Source organism: Sinohyriopsis cumingii, chromosome 12 (genome assembly GCF_028554795.1).
Source record: "Sinohyriopsis cumingii isolate HCF-2022 chromosome 12, ASM2855479v2, whole genome shotgun sequence".
Lineage (NCBI taxonomy): Eukaryota > Metazoa > Mollusca > Bivalvia > Unionida > Unionidae > Sinohyriopsis > Sinohyriopsis cumingii.
This window is the reverse complement of record NC_142972.1, coordinates 40,996,036-41,013,577: the sequence shown is the minus strand read 5'-3', so window position 1 is coordinate 41,013,577 and position 17,542 is coordinate 40,996,036. Positions and strand designations below refer to the sequence as shown.

The window sequence follows — 17,542 nt, the reverse complement described above, 5'->3', positions numbered from 1 at the left end:
TTACAGTCATAGGTAACATTTGGATTAAAGGAACTGCTAATGTTACAGTCATAGGTAAAGTTTGGATTAAAGGAACTGCTAATGTTACAGTCATAGGTAAAGTTGGATTAAAGGAACTGCTAAAATTGATCAAAACACAGACACTTGTGACTGATATGAGAATCGGTGATGATCAAGATGAGGGATTTAATTGAGAATACAGTAATCTTGTGTAACTTTTTATTTTGTTGTTTGGTTATATTTTTCTAAACAGCTACACTAAATACATCTATTTTGATAACATACTACTGCAGCTGTTAATAATAATACACATGAAATAGTAATGATACAACTACAAGCAATAATGCTAATGGTATTCACTGCATAGTACATGCATTTGTCGTGAACCACATTTGAGAGCTGAACCTGCTTTCGGAGGTTACCTGTCTACAAAGGCCACTAGGGCCTTTTCTCATGGGTGGCCACTGTAGACAGATTTGACTGTTCTTCAAAAACAGCATTAATCTATGGTTTTTGAGTCAACTCATTATAGTACCAAAATGTTGATATCATGTAAAAGAATGTTTGTTTTATTGGTTTAATGGTGGCTCAGTACAGTACTGGCTAGATAGTACTCATTAAGAGGTATTTTGTTTAAATTTTAAGAAGAATAAATGTCCAAATTGAAAGAAATGCAGTTGCAAAAATAGATTAGCAGAGGGGCCCTACATTTTGTTGTTAAGATCACTTTGATCTCAACTTATTTGTGCATGCTAATTAATATTTACAATGGCCACTGGAAGAGCCCAGGTGAGTCAGAGTTCCCATTGCTACCATCTTTGAGGCAGGTCAGTAATGGTAATACCTCTGTTGATGCTGAGGATGAGGATAAACTCTCCAACCATTTGTTGGACAAAATCTGCGATGCAGGGGACTCCTTGCAGAGTATTGCAGCCTTTTGGCACCTGCTGGGACTCATACAGTGAGAATATTCTGAGGTTAGATAATAACATTCTTGTAGTTGATATGACAACCACAGTTCTGCAAGATTGATCACCATATATTTCTTGTGACATCCAAACTTACGCAGAACTTATTTGTTGTTTCATTGATGCTTGACTTGGCATCCATAATTATTTTTCATCTGATCAATAAATTAAGCAAAGAGCATTCTTGGAAGTCAACTGACCACAGCTCTATCTCTGTGGTGATTGTTAGGGCTCTATGTCACTCCATAGGCTATGACCAGATAGCCTAATGTATGCTAGATTTAGTGAGATGAGATGCCCTTCTCCACTCATCTCCACTTAAACCACATCACTCACTGGATCTGCATTCATTGCCATTTGATTTGTCACTTTGTTTAGCAGCTGTATTGAGAATGTGTGGAAACAGGTAACACAAGAGCTGCCTTTCCAGCTCTCCTTCCCCCAACCTTGTTTTTTCAATAAAAACTATATTAGTTTCAGCATGGAGAGACGATCATAGGCAGAAGTGGGGAAGGCCAAATCCCACTCAACAGCAGTTGTTCCTTCCACAATCAAACTTAAGAAGGCAATAGGCCCTTCAGTTTTGGAGTTGGTATAAAACAAGTTTCTCCTTCCCTAAACCTCTTGATGACATTCCATCCTATCTACCCAATAATAACCTGCCTGTAGGTGCCAGATCTTTTTTGGAAATGTGTGGGTGATCCAAGTTGTTTCTGAGGGGCTTTGGATTTCATGTATCCAGTCCCATTCCCTTTCATTTTTCCCAGCCAGGGCAGAGATTCAATCAATCTTGAGGAGATGGAAATTCTTTTGAAGGAGATCTGCTTTCTTTTCTCTGAGTAGGCAGTGGAGAAATTTTCTTGACAAAACTCAGGGTTTTTATTCCAGACTTAAACTGGTGCCCAACTCTCACTGGATAGCTCTGAGCAGTGATGGATTTAAACCTGCTCAAAAAATGCACGGCCACACCAAAAGTTGATAATAGTCAGTATTGGTTGGTAAGGTTGCCTATCAAAAAATGGACACATACTTCCATTTCCATATCCATCTGGCTTTGTCATTCAGATTAAGTTTCAAGGAACTATATACTAATTCCATGCACTCCCATTTAGTCTCAGCATCAGTCCATGGGCTTTTACAATGACCATTGACTTTGTTGTCACCCTGTTCAAGTCAGCTCTGTCAACAGTAAAAGTAGCATTAATGAAATCCTTTAAAAACACAGAGTTCAGAATTTTATTGCAGTATACGTAAATCCTTCTCTCCATTGTCTCACAACTGTAATTTCTGGTGAACTGTGAGAAGTTGTATCTTCAATCCAGCACTCTGTCTGTCTGAATTGGCATATGGAAGTTGTATCTTCAATCCAGCACTCTGTCTGTCTGAATTGGCATATGGAAGTTGTATCTTCAATCCAGCACTCTGTCTGTCTGAATTGGCATATGGAAGTTGTATCTTCAATCCAGCACTCTGTCTGTCTGAATTGGCATATGGAAGTTTTGACTCTTCTCAACCTCATCTGCCTATTCACATGTGAATTGCATGGATGATTAAGTTTGCAGAGCCAGTCTCCATCTTTGAGTGCATTTCTACGAGAGAGTTATTCAATCCAGTGTTTGTGTTATAAAAATATTGATTTAGGGCATACCTTTATATCTCTGGTGAATGAAATTTGCAGATTGGGAGGAGATGTAACTGTTTGTTACTTTATTAAGAAACAGAATTCCATTTTCAGAGGAAATGTTCCACAGCCACTATTTCACCTTATAATGGCACTGGACTCCTTTACTTTTTGATTAGCATATTATGGAACATAAGTCCCCTTCTAGGTGTTCAAGCACAGAAAGCAGTTGTTTGTGCAGTGTTCATGCTGGGAAAACATTTTATCTTAAATTATTAAAATCAAGTCACTTTTCTTAAATGCAAAGAGAGAAAGTGATAAGCTAGAGGATTTGTATCAATTTTTAAGTACAACATCCCAGCCTTTCCTAGTGCCAGATTGTACCATGCAGGGAGTAGAGTGTTGTTGGTGGCAGTATAAGAAGGTGGCAAACTTCCATAGTAACAGAATTAAAAAAGAGCCAGTTTATAAACCAGCAGTCCAGAGGACCTGAAAATTCTCATGCCTGATCCAGTCATGTTTTCTTTTTCAGAGCCAATATAAATCTTGCCAACAGAGGAACTATGTGGACACCACTTCACTGTGCTGCATTCCAGGGTCATGGAAAGGTTGTCATGAAACTAATGGAATATCAACCAGATCTGATGCTCAAAGACAGTCAAGGGAGGTAATTACCGCTGTCTTTACCAGAGACTGCTTATCCATATTTAAACTTTAGTTAATTAAGACAGACATCTTGTACAATATATATGACCAGTGTAGCTTGTCTGAATTTTTAAGCTTTGTAGACTGTGTGCCTGACTTTAAAGCAAGATACAATAGATCTCTGATTTCTCTGTTTTTGTTCTACTGGGTGTTGTTAAAAAGTCTCGGTAGATAGTTGTACAGTATGACTGAAAGCATTTTAATGTTTTGAGAGGATGGTTTATGTAAGATATGTGGGCAAATATCCAAACAAGGGAGTCAAAGACCTGTAGCAGTTGAACTTTGCAAGGATATGTATTTATGAGCGTAAATGATCCCAAACTTTTAAACAGGTGGTATGTATGATGAACGTTTCATGCCAGAGTTCCGAGGTTTGATGTTCTTTTCTTTTCTTTTGCCACATTAGAATAGCCAGGCCTATATTCATTTGAAATCTTGATGTGTATTATTTCATCAGTGTAGCCACCATAAATAAACTATGTAAAGAAAACCCAACTTTGATAAATTATATTACATATAGATGAATAAGAATTTCTTTCCCACAGTTTTTATATTTATTGGAATCTTTTGTGCCGGATGAACAAGTATTGCATGCGGAGTTCTTCATTTATATACAGTTTTTATGTTTATTGGAATTTTTTCTTCCAAATGAACAAGTATTGCATGCAGAGTTGCTTCATTTATATACAGTTTTTGTATTTATTGGAATCTTTTCTGCTGGATAAACAAGTATTGCATGTGGAGTTGCTTCATTTAGATACAGTTTTTATATTTATTGGAATCTTTTTTGCTGGATGAACAAGTGTTGCATGTGGAGTTGCTTCATTTATATAGTTTTTATATTTATTGGAATGTTTTCTGCTGGATGAACAAGTATTGCATGCGGAGTTGCTTCATTTATATACAGTTTTTATATTTATTGGAATCTTTTCTTCCGGATGAACAAGTATTGCATGTGGAGTTGCTTCATTTATATAGTTTTTATATTTATTGGAATATTTTCTGCTGGATGAACAATTATTGCATGTGGAGTTGCTTCATTTATATACATGTATGGTTTTTATATTTATTGGAATCTTTTCTGCCAGATGAACAAGTATTGCATGTGGAGTTGCTTCATTTATATACAGATTTTATATTTATTGGAATCTTTTCTGCTGGATGAACAAGTATTGCATGTGGAGTTGCTTCATTTATATACAGTTTTTATATTTATTGGAATCTTTTCTTCCGGATGAACAAGTATTGCATGCGGAGTTGCTTCATTTATATACACTTTTTACATTTATTGGAATCTTTTCTGCTGGATGAACAAGTATTGCATGTGGAGTTGCTTCATTTATATACAGTTTTTATATTTATTGGAATCTTTTCTGCTGGATGAACAAGTATTGCATGTGGAGTTGCTTCATTTATATACAGTTTTTATATTTATTGGAATCTTTTCTGCTGGATGAACAAGTACTGCTTGCGGAGTTGCTTTATTTATATACAGATATTTTTGTCAGTTTGCAGTTTAGTGTCAGTAGTCGTTTATTTCCAAAATAAGAAAATATCTCATTAAAAAAGGTTTGACAAGAAAATAATTTTTTAAGGTTCTAAAAACTGGATAAGGAAGTTTGTACTCTAAAAAAGTGAATTGCTCTTAAAACAATCCTAGTTCTCCTTATTTTTAGAACACGTTCAGGTGAATTAAAATCTCAATGTTTCAGTGTACTATACCTTTAATTTGAATCATTTTGAATGCATACATTTTCCAAAAATATTTACTTTTGGAACATGAGAAACAATTGAAATATATGGCAGGTCACAACTCAGTTTACCAGTCAAGATTATGCTAAAGTTTTCATTTTAATTTTGATGTTATCAATTTCTGCGGTATTAAGATTTATGACATGTACATGTCTTTTTGGAAGAAACATCAGGTATCTGTGCCTTAAAAACTCAGCACAGGTCTTAAGGAATTTAAAATCTCTTCCTTTTTTCTCCAGAACTGCTGTTGATTTTGCCTCAGCATTAGATGCAATATGGCCAATCTTTGCAGGTGAAGTATTGAACATAATTTGAATAGTATCTGTTACATATGCATGTGTATTTATTTTAGCTGCTATGTATGCATGCATGCATATATTTTAGCTGTTACATATGCATATTTATACATATTTTAGCTGTTATATATGCATGTGTGTATATATTTTATCTGTTTCATATGCATTATGTATTCTTTTTATGTTGCATATGCATGTTTATATATAACTATTACATATGCATGTGTGTATATATTTTATCTATTACATATGCATGTGTGTATATATTTTATCTATTACATATGCATGTGTTTATATATTTTAGCTGCTACATATGCATGTGCATACATTTTGTTACATTTCATTTGCATGTGTATACATTTTATCTATTATATATGTATGTGTATATATTTTATTTGTTACATATGCATGTGTATACATTTTATCTATTATATATGCATGTGTATATATATTATCTATTACAGTAAAACCTGTTATGAGAGACCGCCCCTTCTGCCAACCAAAAGCAGTCTCTCAAGACAGGTGGTCTCTCATAAGAGGTGTGTGAAAATGGACTGGTTTTCAGGGTCAATAGTTAGCATTGTTGACAAATAAATAAAACCCATACTCACTGTACATGTATCATATCCTTTATTCATAAATCTTGTTAAATATTGCATGCATTCCTCTCAAAATATCTTTATATAATAAAGATATACATCTATCAAACAACAAGAATAAAATTTATATTTCAGCATCACATTAATATGTACAAAAAATGAACAGTTAGATATGATGTATATAATTCTATACACTTATTCACTTGTTTTTTTTTTAAAAAATCCATTATACTTTGTTGACATGTTTTACTCAGCTGTTTGGTCTGAACATGTATCTCAATTATTGCCTTTTCCTGAATCAACTTTCCACTTACTGGTATGTTTTTACTCCTTGCAACACAAAACCACTCCCATACTCGCTCGTTCAGATCTCCGTAAACTGTCCGTCATGCCGTGGCATATTTCCTCTGTGCTTGTGCACCTTTCTGCCATTCGTTTCTAATGGACTCCTTGTCTTTGATTACATTTTGAACTTGCGTTTTACCGATGCTTAAGCTGACTGCTATTTTGCAAGCAGTCTCCCGTTTTTTATTTCTTTCAATGACATTAATCCTTTCTTCCAGTGTTAAAATTTTTCTTTTTTTCAGCGGAGGTTCTGCCATTGTTATTAGTGTTGACGTTATAAAGACTATTGGTTTTTATCAGGTTTTGGGGAAATGTGGAATAAATATATATTATGTACCAATGAATGAAACCAAAAGACATAATTAACTCATCAAGAAACAATACATTTATTCTGAGACGAAGTTTAAATCAAGAGCGTTATAGCTCGATAAACAAAGGTTGAGACCATCTGCACCCAGGTAAACAGATGGTGGCTTGGTGAAACACTAACAAAAGAAATAAAAAATAATTTAAAAAAAATCCGGAAATGATTCTCACTTACTAGTATTAAAGACAATGAGCTCTTTCACCCTCCAGGCCTTATGGATTAACTGGAAAGACAAACGATGTACTCAGACCTACACTGAAGCCCTTTCAAACAATTTCTCACTGGGACATAAGGACTACCGGCGTTTTGTGAGTTTTCATAAAGATAAAGAAAAAATACAAACGTCTAACTTGACTGCATATATCCATCATTACTCCCTTTGATGTTACTCTTACTGGCAATTCACATGACTTCGGCACTACAATGGCGGTTGGTGACATGTACTTTAGTCTGGTTTACTGCAGTTTACAAATGACACCGTACGCTGGAGTTGTAAATTTCACAAAACTGATACTGTAGAAAGACACATTTTTTTAAAATACTTTATTAAAGCAATCTTTACTGTGTATGCAGTCTTTGTTACAAAGGATTAAATGATGGTTAGAGGTGTTTATCTCGATATATGGTTGTTCAACTATAGTGTTATTTAATGTGCACTTTGTTTGCATACTACATTTATCCCGAGGTCTAGTGTTTACAAAGGATTAAGTTAAGGTCAGTGGTGTCAATCTGTTTTGTTTTTTTGGCTAGGTGGTTGTTCATAGCAGTGTCAAAATGCATATTTTGCCAAGAAATCGCGGTCACTGGTCGCGTTGAGCAGGTGGTCATTCATAACAGAGCGTTTATATAGTAAAATCGATCCGTGCATTACGATTGTGGTCGGAAATGACAGGTGGTCGCTCATAGCAGAGGTCGCTCATGACAGGTTTTACTGTATATATGCATGTGTATATATATTTTATTTGTTACATATGCATGTGTATACATTTTATCTATTATATATGCATGTGTATATATTTTATCTATTATATATGCATGTGTATACATTTTATCTATTATATATGTATGTGTATATATTTTATTTGTTACATATGCATGTGTATACATTTTATCTATTATATATGCATGTGTATATATTTTATCTATTATATATGCATGTGTATATATATTTTATTTGTTACATATGCATGTGTATATATTTTATCCATTATATATGCATGTGTATATATTTTATCTATTATATATACATGTGTATACATTTTATCTATTATATATGCATGTGTATACATTTTATCTATTATATATGCATGTGTATATATTTTATCTATTATATAAGCATGTGTATATATTTTATCTATTATATAAGCATGTGTATATATATTTTATTTGTTACATATGCATGTGTATATATTTTATAGTACATAATGCACATGTATATAGTTTAGTTGTTACATATGAATATGTGTATATATTTTAGCTGTTACACATGCATGTGTGTATATATTTTAGCTGTTACATATGCATTTGCATATATTTTAGCTGTTTGTGCAAAAGAATACAGTTTTTTCACTTTGACAGCCATTAAGCTCACCTATAAAATTCTGTGTAAAATCATTGGGCATGGGGCATTGCAGGATTTGGATAAAGCCAATACAGGGCTTAAAATTAGTAGTAGTCCGCTAGCCCAAGACTAGTCCGATCAATTACCCCCTCCAAATCTGTGTTGATACTGATGGACGATATGTGGGTCTGATGTCACCTGTTCATTAAAATGTGCAATTTGGCTGTATGCAAATTTTTCTGGAACAATTCTGCATACACTTTAGTCACATAACGATAATTGTTGGCAGCCATATCTAGTGCGAAATTCAAAATGGCCACATTCCAGATGGTTGTGCTATTCCATGTGGACTTATAAGTCACCAAACATAGAATTTGCTCTGGAATCATAATGTACACATCAATAAAAGAACCCTTCAACCGATGGTAGCTCCACAGCCATGATAAATACCGGTAAGTGTATAAAATATATACTAATGTGTGCTGCCAACATTGGCTGCAATAATTTGCAGCTTTTAATGAATATGTAATATCAGCCCCTAAATCGAAAATCAATATCATCACTGGTGAGGGGCTGATTTATCAGATTTGCCCATGACAACTAGTCCAAAAGAAAATTGACTAGTCTTTAGTCAATTTCCTGTTGGACTAGTTGTTGTCACAGTATGAAAGTCTGATGGCTAGCAAAGTTTTGTTTGTCACCAATCAATGGTTGTGGGAAGGACTAGTGAATATTCAGTAGGGCAAGTTAATTTCCAATATATTAATCCATTTAGCTTTGAAGAAATTTATGATAAAACCTAGGCCTTCACTGTCAATGAAAGTTTGCTGAAAATTCAATAGAAATGGAAATGACCTAATCATTAACCATGACCTTATCATAAAATGATGCAAAGTGTTTTTTGTAGGATATGTTTTGATTTAGCTACAGAACAAGTACAATAAAGAATATTTAATCTTGCTATTATATTTCCATTCCAAAAATATATACTTCCTATAAAATCACATATAAATTAAAATGGAGGAAAAAGAGTTGAGGCCTTACCATCAGGAACCAAAGTTATACCTTTTTGGATTTTAAAGCATCATTTTGAAATTATATAGTATATGCAAACAGGATTGAGTTTTCTGCAGTATTCAGAGAGTTTTGTGTAACTTATTTGTTTGGTAGTTCTTTTCCCTCTAAGTTCATTTAGATTCAGTTTTCTGTGTAACATCTTTGTTTGGTAGTTCTTTTCCCTCTAAGTTCATTTAGATTCAGTATTCTGTGTAACATCTTTGTTTGGTAGCTCATTTCCCTCTAAGTTTATTTGGGTTCAGTTTTCTGTGTAACATCTTTATTTGGTAGTTCTTTGCCCTCTGAGTTTATTTGGATTCAGGTTTTTATGTAACTTATTTGTTTGGTAGTTCTTTTCCCTCTAAGTTTATTTGGATTCAGTTTTTTGTGTAATTTATTTGTTTGGTAGTTCTTTTCCCACTAAGTTTATTTGGATTCAGTTTTCTGTGTAACATCCTTGTTTGGTAGTTCTTTTCCCTCTAAGTTTATTTGGATTCAGTTTTCTGTGTAACATCTTTGTTTGGTAGTTCTTTTCCCTTTGAGTTCATTTGGGTTCAGTTTTCTGTGTAACATCTTTGTTTGGTAGTTCTTTTCCCTCTAAGTTCATTTGGATTCAGTTTTTTGTGTAACTTATTTGGCTGGTAGTTGATGTTTTGCTTAGAACGTTTTTGTAAGGGATAATTTCTGTATTTTATTTCCACACTACATGACATTCTGAATGTCAACTTTGTTGCACTATTTGTAAGCATTTCACTAGAGAAAGCAGTATTGTCCATGCAAGCATTCTTGAGTCAGTTATATAACAAGATGACAGTTGGTGGAAAAATGATTTGAAGGTGTGAGAGCTGTTAGAAAGTTTGGATTTAATTTGAGTTTAGTTTTGGATATAATGTAAAAATTAAATATCTTTTGCAGTATCTAAGAATATCTTGATAATATTTTGAGGTTATATAATGAGTCATTTATAGTTGTCTTGCTGTAGTAAAAGACCATAGGTTCTTATTTTTATTTTCTGCAGTTTCATGATTTGTATGGGGTTTAATATTTGAAGAGAAAGAATTTCTCAGGTATTCCTCACCAGTTATCCTGGTTATTTGAAAAAGACATTGTGTATCTAGGCATTATTAAAATAACTTTTGATAAACTTTAGTTTTAGTTTATGAATAATTGCTATTATTTGGGTTATAGAGTATACAGCTTGACCTTTCTTTAGATGTGCATCTCTCAAAAGACTGCTAGCTCCACTTGTTCATCTTTACATACTGGACTTAAGAGGTAAATTGAAAAAACCTAGGCAATAACATGTTAAAAAAACCTTTTAACAATATTTTATAATCCATTTATTATACTTTCAGAAGTTAGCATTGCCTAATCTGGCAAAAAATCATTTTTCTTTTTTTTTTAACTGATAAAATTAGTGCAATTTGGACTAATGGTAGTTCAGGTTAATTTTTCAACCACATGGGAGCAACCATCTCTCGCCAGCAGTTTGCTTTAAGCAGTTCTCTGTCTCCGTGACACCAGATATAAAGACATTTCAGCCATAGTACATGTACATGATAGTAGGATTGAGGTATGCCAACTTTCTCTCCTTATACCTGGCCCTTTTTCTTAAGTACTTAATGTCTTTTGTGCTGAACCTCAGAGTAGGTCAGACTGATCTGATACCCTTGGAATGTGGTTCCTCATATACCTCCATAATCTGACTTTATCTTCATGAGTTTATTATGTTATTCTTGCTTAGTGGTTTATTTTTATCAATTCTGTAATGAATTGTATGGCAGTAGCAAATGGGTAGACCAAAGTTTTGCCAATAAACCAGCTCTGACTTAATGACATCACAATAATATCCATCATGGCAACTTTAATAGCAGAAAGTTATTGATGTGAATGTTTGAATTTTAACCAGCTATATCATGAAATGGATCACTTGAATAAAAAGTTAAAAAGTTGGTTTCATTTATTCAGTACATTCATTCAAGGCACATGTCAAATAAGAATTCATTCTTGGAAGAATATTTCTTACCAGTCTTGCAATATTTTTTATGAATCGATACTTCTATCAATTTAATTTTACCTCTTTTTAAATATTTCCATTGCTTTTCAGCTGCTGGTTGCCGCAGAACCCCAAAATCTGAATTATTAAGGATGGATATAGTAAAAAAGGTATTTATCTGGATTTGCCAATCAACTGTTGCAAAATTTCAAGAACTTTTATGAAGTGTTTTGGATCCCAGGAAGCTTACAGCGAAAATAATTGTCACCAGAAGACATTGGTTGGCTTTGAATGGTTTTGTTAATTGGAAATAGACTTTATTTGGTTAGGAAAGATATCTTTTGGTTTATGTTAGTGAAATCCAATGAGCTACTTAACTCATTAACCCCTGGTGCTGCGTTTACGTGGCAGGAGGTTGTAGCCTACTGACGAGCTATGTAGCATCAAGGTCATGTATGATACACTAAAGTGGGTGGTATTATAGAATGTTAGATGTAGCTCTACAGTGATACCAAATAATCTGGAAGTTCTAGTTGCACCACAAAATACAGAGGGAAAACCTCATTTTTCGGACCCAATTTTGTTCCGCCCAAAAATCACCCATGGTCTGAATCCGATTTTGTGTCTGGATTTTAGACTTTTTGGTCTCAGATCTAAGGCAGACTGGTCTGAACTGCACACAGGCAGATGAACCGTTACAAAACGTTGGATAAGATGGGCATTTGAAATAAAGAGTGGTCTCGATATGAAAATAATGGGTCCATTAAGCAAAAATAAAAGAAGAAAAAGAGAACTCCAACTTTTACCCTTCCGCTCATGCTTGATTGAAACAACCAATGAAAAACGATGTTTCTAACACAACTAGGCATTAGGTTAATGGAAAATCACCTGGAAGTTGATGTATTATGATGTATTAGAAATAGCCCACAACATGTGTTTCCTACTTGCATTTCAGGTGAAACGACAAAAACGTCCAGGGGTTAATGAGTTAAGGAACTTAGCTTTTGTGGACCTGTGAAGTGCATGATAGAGGCAATAGACACTCATGTAAATGAATTTGATTTCTTTTATTTTTAGGTAAAATGCTTTAAAGTGGGCTTAGCTCAGGTAAACAAGGTATAGGAACTTGGAATAACCACAGCTGAATATTGACAGCCAAGAAATAAATTTTTGTACGGTGAATATTTCACATGATTGTGTATTATGAGTTATGTCCCCTAAGGTTACATGTACTAGTTACTAAGCTTTTGTAGATCACAATATTTTAGCATCATTCAGTTTTCATGGCTACGCTAAATTCAGCATGTGAATGGCATAAAATATGTGCAAATAATTGATTATATATACTTCATAATATCAGTTTGACAAAAAAATATTTATTTCATAAAATATTCTTTCGTCACAAAATTTTTCTATTGCTGGCATAATTTTGTGATTTACAGTATATCATAGCAACTGTGGCTGTCATTGAACTTGTCAAGAAACTTTGCTCTTACATTTGTATATGTGTATGATTGTGTTTTCCAGTGAAAAGCACCAGTGGAGCATATCTCTTTCTTTCTTCACATTGTTGCTGTCTTTCATCACTTGACTTTATATTGCAAGCAGTGCACATGAAGTGGCAAAAGCTCCATGACTGTCATCATCACTTGAGTATTCTTTCCCAATAAAAATTAATTGCCAAACATTTGCATTACTAAAATTAGGAACAGTTGAAAAAGTCATTGTTGTGTTTGTTCTTGCTTTAAAACTTGTTTTTTCATTATTATTTATGAAAGTTAAATCAGATCAATATCAAAGTTAAATCGAGGACTATATCGTTAGTTTTTTTGGATGTCGATTAAGCTTATGGATAAGAGTGGACTTTTTTGGACCGGTTTACATTTATATCATTTGCAGGCTATCTGCAATACACAACTGTAGACCCTATCTTTTAATACTCTGTTTTAAGGTGAGGACATTTTTGGTGGTGTTTTGCAGTTTGAAAGTTGGATCAGTATTTACAATATTCCATTTTGACACTGGCTCATTTTTCGTTGCGGAATATTAGAAGAATAATCCTTCTTTATGCCCTCAATATTGATCATTATTTTGTAATTGTGATCCGAATTTTGCATCAGACTCAAGGGAAAGGGCTTTTGGGTGGAATTTTCCCATTCTAGACTGATGCATACGAATGATTCTTTTGGCTTAACATAGCTATAGAGTATAAAATATCATTTTTTCATCAACCACTTGCTAACGTTTCCAGAAGTTTCACAATTCAGAGATCACAACCATTGCAGATTTTATGGAATTAATATAATTTTTCAGTGAAAATTCTGTTATGCTGATGAAATGATGGAAAATATAGATTTATGGGGATACAATTTTGAGCAGTTTTCTGTGTGAATACAAGTTGGAAGAAAAGTACTTAAGCAACAATACAACAGACTGATAGATAGAGTTTAGTTCTAAGAAGCCAGTCAGTGGGACTGTAAGTAGGTGAACAAGTTATTTTCAGAATGAAGTGGTTGTGCTGTTAAAAGTCTGTGATACAGTGCTATAGATGGGGTTAAATGATGAGGGCATTAAAAAACAAAAATGTGCAAAAATATTTAGGTATTTACACTGCAAAAACATAATCAGAATATAAATTTAAAAAGTAATTCACATACAATTTGTCCTGATCTTTTAAAAATAAATATTTTGATCATTCTATTTGCTCAGTTCAGTGTCTAATAGGTACATATTAGATGTCAGCATGAACTTGTGTTTTGACTGACTATCACAGCAGTCAGACGCTCCGGTGGCCTAGTGGTTAGAGCGTTCGCCTTGGATGCGGGAGGTCGTGGGTTCGATCCCTGGCAAAGTCATACCAAAGACTTACAAAAATGGTACTATCAGCTACCTTGCTTGGCGCTCAGCATTAAGAGGTTAGTGTTAGGACTGGTCGGCCTGGTGTCAGGATAATGTGACTGGGTGGGACATCATGCTACATGTCTGCAGCATGATGCCCCAGTGCTATGTTAAAAATCTAAATCACACACACACACACACATCAGAGCAGTCAATTAATACCGAGGTAGGTATGGAAAATTATGCAAAGAAGACCCATGTTTATGGTATATAGATAAACCACCAGAATGTCATCTTATGTCAGGCTTCTTTGTTTTTAGTTGGTAGCAGCTAGTATTTGATAGATTGAGCGTGTATTTAAGAGTCTTGCAATATGCTTTTAATTGATTATGGGTGTGATATCAGTAATTACTTGTACATTGAAAGCATTCTAATCTATTTGCTACATAACTGCATGATGCTGAAATATTGTAATATCCTTAAATTCATTTTTGGTAGAGGCCCAGTATCAAACCATAGTGTCACCACAATGTTTTTGACAGAGATAAAGAGAAACAAAATGCATGCAGATATTTCATGAGGAAAGCTTATGTTTATCGTTATTCCTGTAATCAGAGGAATGGATACACCATGCATTCACATTGGACTGTAATTGTTACTGACTGCGTACATGTATGTATTGGTTCGTTGGAAGATGCAGTGTCTTATCAAATTGTATATTTATTTGTTACTTTTAAGAAACATTTTATCTGTTCTGGATGGGCTACCAAGATTTTGAAAATTGGTTAATATTTGCTTCTGTGACCTGAAGAAAGCCTATTAATGTTATCATGCTTTGTGCTAGTACTTGAGAGATATGAATAAAAATGACAATACAGTACAGCTGCTCTTATGAGTAAAATATGGTCTTGTTTGTTGGTTTTAATGGCATTTTTAACATTTTTGGACTATATCATGCATGGGAAATGGGAGCTAAGAGCCAACCTGGGCTGGCCTGGGTGGGTATTGAACCTACATCTCTTGGATGGATTATGAGTCTAACGCTTTGCAAAGTGAGCTACCAGTTTTCCAACTAACAGATGGAATAATTTTTGGTATGTCAATCAGGATAAAATATATACATAGGAAACATAAGTAAAGTGTTTCCTCAGTTTTTCACTCACCTTCATACATTAAACAAAATTTGAGAAAATCAAGCATGTCAGAATAGAGTGTAATTGATACGGAGCAGCTAGATGAAGTAGTCACCCCAATGACAGTCATTTCACCCAGATATGCTGAGAAAACTAAGAGCGCCTTTCCTTAGCATTCTCCCTTCCCTCCAGTTAGCAGGAATTCCCAAATTGCGTGTCCTAGAGTAGACCATGATTACTCCATGGAGGTTTGTAGACTTATTGTAAGGCAGGGTTTCTTTTATATTTCATTATGTAAAAGTTGGAAAAGAGGTCCTCAGTATCTGTCACTCAGTCTCTATTACTGCAATATCCTCAGTATCTGTCACTCAGTCTTTACTGCAACATCCTCAGTATCTGTCACTCAGTCTCTAATGCAATATCCTCAGTATCTCCCTCAGTCTCTATTACTGCAATATCCTCAGTATCTGTCACTCAGTCTCTACTGCAATATCCTCAGTATCTGTCACTCAGTCTGTATTACTGCAATATCCTCCGTATCTGTCACTCATGTCTACTGCAATATCCTCAGTATCTGTCAATCAGTCTCTGCTGCAATATCCTCAGTATCTGTCACTCAGTCTGTATTACTGCAATATCGGCATGTCTTGAAAGCACCTAAACCATTGTAGACAAGAATTGCCATGAAACTTTATTCACACATACATCACATGGTCTAGTTGGTCCTTAAAAAAATGTCACCACTTCAACTTCTAATATGGCCACCTGTAGCCATCTTGGAAATGTTGTCATTGCTACTCCTCCTGAATGGGTGTTCATGATAAGACTTCTTTCCCTGCCTAGTTGGTTCTAAATGAAAATGATGGTGTACTGTTGTCCAATATTGCCATCACAGCAGCCATATTAAAAGTCTTGTCACTATTTCTTCTGAATGGTTGGTATAGCAGTATGGGGTTTTCACTAAAACTCCTCAGCTGTCCAGTTGGTTGAAAATGGTGCTATCTGACATCTGTTAAATCCATATGCATTAGAACAGCTAAGTAAAAGATCTTTTTCTGCTGAAGAATATCTTAGATGGTTTGAACACTAGGCAGTTAAAAGGTAGAAATGGTCTTATCTTGATATCATGGAAATGCTTTTTGGTCAGCAGAATTCTGGTTACTTCAAGTAAATCTTGGTTTGTAAGTTGATGCTGCACAGTGCATTATGACACCAAACTGATAAGAATTAAAATCAAGCAGACCTATGTTTGATAGTACTATATTTTGCACAATCAAACTTCTGATGCACTCTACTATGGAAAAAATAAATATTTTCATAAGGTTTAATTAGTATTTCTTTTGTTTTAGACTGTTTGGCTCAAATGCTTACTCAAATTACTGTTTTAAGCAATAGTTTAAACATTACAAAAATTTTAAGCACTCTACATGCACAAATCCCTAATTTCCAAAACCAAATCCTGTCCAATAAGGACTGTGATAATATTGCAGATCACCAGTAGTGATATGGAGCAAATGAAAACCCTATTGGCAGTATACTAGCATGGTGAAAAAGGACTGAAAAATATCAAGGCAGCTCTGGATTTATACAGAGAGTATCATAATAAAACTTCTAAAATATTAAAACACTTATTGTTCAAGTTTTTATTGATTTCAGTGTTAATTGTTTTAAAAATAATTTATTGGAAATTACAGTATTGTGAATGCAGAAATTCCCAAAAATCCAGGTACTAGAAATGTGAGATGTTTTTTTTATGCTTTTAGTAATTAATAAACAAATGAATACATAAATAAATAAATAAATAAATAAATAAATAAATAAATTGTTATGACTCACTGGTCTTAAACTAAGTAACAGAAAAGAGTGAAAGTCAAAATTTTTGTAATATTCAAGAAATAATATATTTCTGTAGAATTTAAAGCGAACATTAAGAAAGAATTTACAGTATTATAAATTAAAACCCAAATAGGTCTAAAAGTTATGCTACAAGTCCAGAAGTTTAGAGTTCCAAATTTCACTGGTGTTCTGAATGATATTTAGTCTTGAACAAGTTGATGTATCAATAGCCTGGAATGTGGTGATGTGCTAACAGTTGATGTATCACAATGATATAATCCAAAATGCCTTTGAATGAATTCACAATAATTCAAAAAATGAGATTTTGTCTGAAATTATTGATGAGCACTTTGTTATTCCAGAGAATAATTTAAATAATTAAATTCTGTCAAATATTAACTGAAACAACTTAAATTGATTCCACTAAAACTGATGTTAAGATATGGAATGATTAATTATGAAGTAAACA

At 33.9% G+C, this 17,542-nt stretch overlaps 1 protein-coding gene across 1 annotated transcript in view; it reads left to right on the top strand.

Annotated features, from left to right (window-relative positions):
• LOC149786318 (uncharacterized) overlaps nt 1-17,542 on the top strand; it is a 41,013-nt gene that overhangs the window by 13,476 nt on the left and 9,995 nt on the right. Inside the window, exons 3-5 of the mRNA XM_089976719.1 lie at nt 3,122-3,256; nt 5,286-5,338; nt 11,378-11,436. Coding sequence (XP_089832845.1) covers nt 3,122-3,256; nt 5,286-5,338; nt 11,378-11,436 — 247 coding nt within the window. The remainder of the gene's footprint in view (nt 1-3,121; nt 3,257-5,285; nt 5,339-11,377; nt 11,437-17,542) is intronic.